At 37.7% G+C, this 8,026-nt stretch overlaps 1 protein-coding gene across 1 annotated transcript in view; it reads right to left on the bottom strand.

Moving 5' to 3' along the window:
• Positions 1 to 8,026, bottom strand: part of ATP10D (ATPase phospholipid transporting 10D (putative)) — a 69,215-nt gene that overhangs the window by 36,823 nt on the left and 24,366 nt on the right. The window contains 5 exon segments of the mRNA XM_023764794.1: positions 3,327 to 3,579; positions 3,700 to 3,827; positions 4,242 to 4,373; positions 4,652 to 4,758; positions 7,471 to 7,556. Coding sequence (XP_023620562.1) covers positions 3,327 to 3,579; positions 3,700 to 3,827; positions 4,242 to 4,373; positions 4,652 to 4,758; positions 7,471 to 7,556 — 706 coding nt within the window.

Below are 8,026 nucleotides of genomic sequence, written 5' to 3'. Positions count from 1 at the left end.
GACCCGGTGCACGGATTTGTGCACATTGAAAGGAAATTAATTAGAAGATGGCCAGTGGGGCAGGACAGGGCGAGATGGGCTGGACATGCCATGGAAACAACCTCCCGTGGTCCCTCCCCAGTGTCTGCAGAGTGAGCAGGGTCCCTCTGGCAGGTGGGGTCCCTCGACCTGGCTTGTGGGGATTGGGCTGAAACCGGCTCTCCAATATCCCCTGAGGGGTCCCAAGGTGAAGAGGGCACTCTGCAAAGTTGCTATCGTACAGGGTATAGAACACAAATGCAAGTGTGCAGTAAACCAGATTCAGGGTCCACAGTGCCCCAGCAACAACATAACCCATGGCCAAAGGTGGAACTGTGCGGCCCTGAGAGGAATCGGGCTCCCTCCTCTGGTTTCAGGGTGCATCACCTGAAAACCTCCACTGCCAAGTCACTGCAGCTCGGCAGCTCCTGCATTCAGCGTCTGCCCCCTGGTGGTCAGTGTGCATCATAGTGACCGGTTGGACGGTAGGAGGGACACTTAACATATTAGCCTTTTATATATATAGATTACTGCTGCAAAATACTTCTTGAAAATAGGAATGAATGGACAAACAATTTTAGAAAATTCTAGGCTCAAAAATGGGCAATAGTGATTTAGCTACAGGGAAGATCACTGCAACAGTTTACCACAGCAAAGGACTGTTGACAACCTATACTAAAAAGATGGATTAATTACATAAATTATGGGAATTCTTTTTTTTAAAATATATTTTATTGATTTTTTTACAGAGAGGAAGGGAGAGGGATAGAGAGTTAGAAACATCGATGAGAGAGAAACATCGGTCAGCTGCCTCCTGCACATCTCCTACTGGGGATGTGCCCGCAACCAAGGTACATGCCCCTGACCGGAATTGAACCTGGGACTCTTCAGTCCACAGGCCAACGCTCTAGCCACTGAGCCAAACTGGTCAGGGCAAATTACGGGAATTCTTACATGCCATATAGAGTAACCACTAGAAGAATAAGGAGATATGGAAAAGGAGTCATGATAAGGTCTTAAGAAAAATGGGTACAAAAGTAAAAGCACACTGTGATGCCACTTTTGTTTTAAAAAACACAGTAATGTGTGCATGAAAAACAAACTCATAAGAAATGCACTAAAATGTTACAATGGTCCACTCTGTTTAGAGAGGGTTATAGATGACTTAAAATGTTTCCTCTTTTGGCCCAGCCAGCATAGCTTAGTGGTTGAGCATTGATCTATAAACCAGGAGGTCACAGTTTGATACACAGTCAGGGCACATGCCCAGATTGTGGGCTCGATCCCCAGTGTGGGGAATGCAGGAGGCAGCCAATCAATGATTCTCTCCCATTGCTGATGTTTTTATCTCTCTCTCCCTCTCCCTCCCTCTCTGAAATTAATAAAAATATATTTTAGAAATATTTTTATCTTTCGGCTTATCTGAATTTTCTATAACATTGCTTCTGTAATAAAAGATCCAATAAAAAAGATGAGACATAATGCAGAGTATCATTATATTCAATATGACTAGCTATTTTTTTAACATTTAGATAGTGATTGTCATAAATACTCAACATTTTATCTCTCACACTCACAAGTAACAATAAAAACAGGCTTAAAAATACATGTCCCTAGGAGAAAAAAAGTATAATATATATATATATATTTTAATTTTGGGTAAGGTGAGATGTCTAAGTTTAACACTATTGGCAGAAATCATGATATTCATAATCTTACTAATATTCATAATAATTGACAAAAATATTTAATAAAAATGTAAAACTTCTAACAAGAAGAGACTTCTTAAAGTAACAGTAATAGACTGTGGTAGGCAGAATTCTAAGACAGCCCCCAAAATTCACCTTGTAGACACCTTGTGAGAATGACGGGATCTCACTTCCGTGATAACAGTATGTTTTAGGGCACAGGTAGAGGGAATTTGAAGGTGTGGTCTAGTTCCTCATCAGCTGACTTTGAGTTAATGTAAAAGAAGGCTATCCAGGTGGATCTGATCTCATCAGGTGAGCCCTTTAAAGGAGGTGTCGGTACTTCCCTGAAGAAGACAGATTCAAAGCTAGAGGGTCTGCCGCTGACCAGGAAGAAGTGAACCGCCATGCTGAGTTCAGCTGCCTCTAGGAGCTCAGAATGGCCCAGGCTGAGAGCCAGCAGAAAAGCAGGACCAGGGCCCTATAACCTCATGACCCAATTCTGCCAAGAAAACCAGTGAATTGAGACCAGGCTCCTGAGCCTCAGATAAGATCATAGCCCCAGCTGACAAGTAGATTTCAGTTTGGTGAGAGACCCCAAGAGACTCTTGACCCACAGAAGCCATGGGATTGTATAGTTGTGCTGTTTTAAGCCACTAAGTTTGTGGCAATTAGTTATGCAGCAACAGAAAACCAATACACTGATAAATAATGAACCAGGAAAATACTTGCTACGTGTAGAAGAAAGGTACAATATTAAGGTTGATAACCAGATTATTTAACACTTGGTTTAATCTAAGTGCACAAACGAAGATGGACGCTGGCCACAGACCACGTAGTTCAGCTCATCTTGTTTATTCTTAAAGTAGAGGCCCGGTGCATGAAAATTTGTGCACTGGAGGGGTGCCCTCAGCCTGGCCTGCCCCCTCTCACAGTTCAGGAGCCCTCAGGGGATGTCCTACTGGCTTACATCCACTCCCCGCTACCCGCGGGGAGCGGGCCTAAGCCACAGTCTGGCCTCCCTCTGCAGGAGGCGACCAGGCAGATCAGGGGAAGGCACCGCCCCCATCACACCTGCTGCTGCTGCCACTGCCAGCCACCGCGGCTGCTGGCCCTCCTCGGCTCTTGCAGCCGCTGCGGCTTTGTCCAGAAGGATGTCCAGAAGACATCCTGTCTATCTGGTCTAATTAGCATATTACCCTCTTACTAGTATAGACTAGGTGTTCTTAACCAAGAATCAATAAATACCAACAGGCTGAATGTTGGAATTAGGGGGGAGCCCGTAGTCCCTTTGAAAATATTTTCAAAATACTTCTTAGGGATATGGTTTCTATTCTCATTAGATTCTCAAAAGCATTTATAATGCAATAGCATTGTCACATCTACAACCTCAACCTTCCACTTCTATTGGTAATGCACTTTCCTTTAAAAGAAACCATGGCAGCAGACTCCTGGACTTTGACCTACTACCTTCTGAATGGATGACAATTAAGCTTAATGCCCATTTGGATGACTTAAGTACCCAATGCTTAAATATGGCACTTCTATGCTAGAATTATCAAACCATTAAGTGGTGTAAAATGATCAATGTTAAGGTTATCATAGACACCCAACACTCACCATTTTCTTCATGACAGTAATCGAAGCCTGCCACACTACATCTTCGAAAAACCATCTTATTCTCAGTGAGGGTTCCTGTCTTATCAGAAAAGAGGTACTGAATCTGCCCAAGATCCTCCGTGATGTTCAGGGCTCGGCACTGGATAGTAGAATCCATTTTCTCATTGTAGAAGTCCACATCACTTTGAATAAAATATATTTGTCCAAGCTTCACAACTTCAATGGAAACATAGAGAGAAATGGGAATCAAGACCTAAAAAGAACCAAACAATTTAAAAAATGTTAAAGGGGGGGAAAAAAGGTTGAGTAACTGAATATAGTTGAATAAGTGGCAAAGATCTTACAATTCTATGATAAGCTCAACAGAAATTACCTGTAACAAAATGATCATGGTCCAAAACATATAGAATCCTGCCAACACTGGTGATATGACATGCCCATCAGGCTCAGGGATATGAAAAAGGGGTATGTTTTCATATCTACTCAACCAGACTCCATGACCTTTCAAAAAATACACAGATATCAAATGGATGCTACATATATATTATGCAAATATAGAACTTTATTTTTAAAAAAAACAGGGATGAAGTATTTATTTTGTTGAACACCAATGATTTGTTTTTGAAACAAATTCAAATTTAAATTCAAAATTCTACACATTCTCTTGTCTCTGTCCCTCTCTACTTAGATCCCTTCCCTGGTTCCAAGCACTGTGGCATGTATAACTGAGTATAACTAACATCAGTGCTTTTCAGGACAAAGAATGAGATTAGGATTTAAGGGGGGGCGGGGGGGGATTGCTGGTAAATAAAACCTTCCTTACAGAAGTCAGATATTCATAAATTTTTGAAAGTAAATGCTTTTAAATGAATATCTTGCTGAAAAGATGTCTGCAAATAATGAAATTTTACCTACCCAAGGCACCAGTTAAACACATTATAAGCAAAAGCAGGACACACCAGAGGACATCTGTGTTCGCTCTTCTTTCTAATTTGCTGCGCTTATACCTGGGACCGCTGTTGTTCAGCATTGCTTTGGTTTCATGGCCTGTGTAAGTTAACACAATATGTCAGAGAATGTGCATGTTAAAGCCGGGCAGCAAATACCATATCTTAAAACCTCTCTGGCAGATAATTTCATAACAAGTAGTTGCATCATAAATATTGTTAATTTAGTTTGCTTTTGTAATCCATTTAGAAAAACAGAGACCAATGATTAAGCTTATCAAGACAAAATTCCCTTTCTGCCTCTGAAGGCTACATTTCGAGCGAATGGAAAACATTAACTTGTAGAAAAGCACAAAGGAGACAATGGTGAGAACCAACCTGCATAAACCACAATGCCCACAACGGCCTCTGTGTTTCTAATGGTGCATCCTCTAAGTAATAAATTTTCTTTACCAAGACCCACGCGTTCTTTGTTGGAATGTTCTCTGCAAGAAAGACAGCATATAGGTTCATTTTTAAATAGCAAAAGAGGGGTTGTAAAAATAAAAATCATGGTTTTGAGTTTTCTCGATTAGAGTACTAAGTTAGGCAGTTCACAGGAAAGTTTTCAAAGCTCTGGCCCATTTGCTTTTGCTATCTCAGTGTTACCTGCTTTGGCTGGGGAAAAGATGAAACAGTTTCTAAATACCATTGTTTTCTAGTATTCAGATTACACAGTGGGCATATGTTTAATTTTCTAGGAAACTTCCAAACTGTTTTACAAAGTAATTGTACCATTTGACATTCCTACCAGCAGTACGAGTGTTCCCATCCCTCTATAACCTCACCTACATCTGGTATAGTTGTTCTTTATAATGTTAACATTGGTACTCTGTGGTTTTAATTTACAACTTTTCACACAAATATTTGTCATCCATATATCTTCTTTGACCACTTTAAAATTTGTAGTGTTTGTATTCTTATTACTGAGTTTTGAGATGTCTTTATGTATTTTGAATGTAAATCCTATATCATATATATACATTGAAAATATTTTCTTCCAGTCTGTGACTTACATTTTCATTAACTTAACAGTGTCATTTGAAGAGAAAAAGTTTTAAAATTTGATAAAGTTCTTTTATTTTTTGCTTTTGTAGATTATACTTTTAGTCTTGTAGCTAAGAAATATTTGCCTAACCCAAGGTACTGAAGATTGACCCTATGTTTTCTTCTAGGAATTTTATAATTTTAGGTTTACATTTAAGGATAGGACCCTTTTTTTTAGTAATGTTTTTAATGGTGAGAAGTAGAAACTGTAATTTATTTTTTAAATACAGATATTCAATTGCTATAGCATCATCTATTAAAAAAACTAACCTTTCTTTACTAAATTGCTTTTGCATCTTTATCAAATACCATGTGTCCATAAATGTCTGTGTAACTTTCTGAACTTCATAATATTTTCCATTGATTTATTGGTCAATTTTTATACCAAAATGACACTGGCTTGATTATTGTACCTTTCTAATAAGTCTTGAAATCTGATGGTGTTAGCTCTCCAACTTTCTTCTTTTTCAAAGTTGTTTTAGTTAATATAGGTCCTTTGCATCTCCATATAAATGTTTAGAATAAACATGTTAATGTCTAAAGAACTCTGCTGGAACTTTTACTGAGATTACACAAACTCTATAAAACTATTTGGGGCAAATTGACATGAAAACATTGAGTCAATGCATGAATAACACATGTCTCTACCTTAAATTTAGGTCTTTAATTTCTCTTAACAGTGCTCCATAATCTTCAGTGTGCGGCCTTTTGCATCTCTTGTCCAATTTATCCTTAAGTATTTTATTTTTCCTGATGCTATTGTACATTATATTTTTAAAATGTCCATATCTATTTGCTCATTGCTAGTATACAGAAATACAATTGAGTTTTTTATATTGCTTTTGTTTCCTACAACATTGTTAAATCCACTTATTATTTCATGTACCTTTTTTAAATAGATTTTATCAGCTTTTCTACAAAGACCATCACACCATTTGTGAATAAAAGTTTTACTTTTTTATTATTTTATGTCTTTTATTTCCTTTTTTTGTCTGACTGCACTAGCTAAAATCTCCAGTTGTAGTTTGAAAAAAAAAATGGTTAAGTGAATATCTATGTCTTGTTCCTGATCTTAGGGAAAGAGCATTTACATAGTCTATTACCATTAAGTACGATGCTAACTATAGGTTCTTAAGTGCCCTATTTCCAGTTTGCAAGAACAAAAGTTAAATTTTGTCAAATACTTTTTATACATCTATGAAATGATACTTTTCTACATCTATGAAATGATCACCGGGACTTCCCTTTTTATTTTGTTAATTATGGTTTCTTAATATGGTGAATCACATAGTTTGATTTTCAAATGCGAAACCTGGTCATGATGTATTATCCTTTTTATATATTGTTGGATGTGATTTGCTATAATTTTGTTAGAATTTTTGCATATATGGTTCATGAGAGATAGTGATCTTTCTTTAAATGTTTTTGAATGATTTTGGTATCTGGGTAATGGTATAAGGATAATTCTGGTCTCAGAAAATAAGTTGGGAACTTTTCTCTACCATTTTATCACAAGATTACCCCTATGAAGTAGGCCAAATTGTCTCCTTTTAAAAATAAAGAAACTAAAAGAGTAAATAACTTGGCTCAGAGCATAAAGCACTTAGGTGGCATAAGCCAGGCATGAAATTAGGCAAGACCCCAAATTCTAGCTGCTCATGCAAAAGGAATGTGGACACCACAAGAAGTCTCCAGAATGAACACTGTCATCATTCTTCTTCTTGATGTGTTTCCAAGTCATTGGCTAACTCTTGCCAACCAGACTGTCCGTGTGCTTCTCTAACTGCAGGACCATCCTATCATGTCACTTCAGCTGTCAGTTCTGTCCAAACACCTCCTTCCAAACAACTAGCATGTCTTGGGCTTAATGTGGAGCTTATGTAAGAGATTCTTGCACCACTGAGATTCTAGGATTAGCTGAAGAACAAGGTTTTGTTGTTATTTTTAAAATATACATAGATAAATATTTACCAAATTTATAAGTTGTCTAAAGATATTGACCATTAGTAATTTAACTTGGATATAAGTACATAAAGTTTAATCTCGTGTTAAATATAATTGCAACACACAATTCCACTCACAGCCACAAAGGTAAGCCATGTATCACTCACAGGAAGCCTCGGAATCTGCTGAGGTCATTGTTTGGACTTTCACATTCTATCCTACTGGAGAATTTCTCAGGATCAACTTCAGAGTCCTAAAATATACATTTATACACATTATTTTACATCATAAAACAGGAAGGATTCAGGGTTAAGCCCTTAAGATTTAAGTGTTTCTCCCTTCACCATTTCTTAAGGTAAAACTAAGGCTTCCTTGCCACAAAGTTTATGTTACAAATTGCCCAAATGAAGAAAAGTATAGGCATAATTATGAATGAATAAATTGGATCAGAATGGTCCTAGAGCATTGATAGACATAGGCAGGCGACAGGAATGTCCAAATCATGTACTGGAATCCATGCAGGACTCTACAGAAGAGAGCTTCTACTCATATAGTAAACACTTTTATCTAGAAGGCACTGAAAAGATGAAAACACTGTTGTTGTTCTTCGACCATATAGATGTTTTCTGATGCTAAATGTATATGTGAAGACTTTGAGCACATATGCATTTGATCCCAGCAAATTTTATTTAAAAGTTAAAAAATGAGCTAGACATCAATATC

Source organism: Myotis lucifugus, unplaced genomic scaffold (genome assembly GCF_000147115.1).
Source record: "Myotis lucifugus unplaced genomic scaffold, Myoluc2.0 scaffold_349, whole genome shotgun sequence".
Classification (NCBI taxonomy): Eukaryota; Metazoa; Chordata; class Mammalia; order Chiroptera; family Vespertilionidae; genus Myotis; species Myotis lucifugus.
Note: the sequence above shows the minus strand (reverse complement) of the source record. Positions and strands in the feature narration are given on the sequence as shown.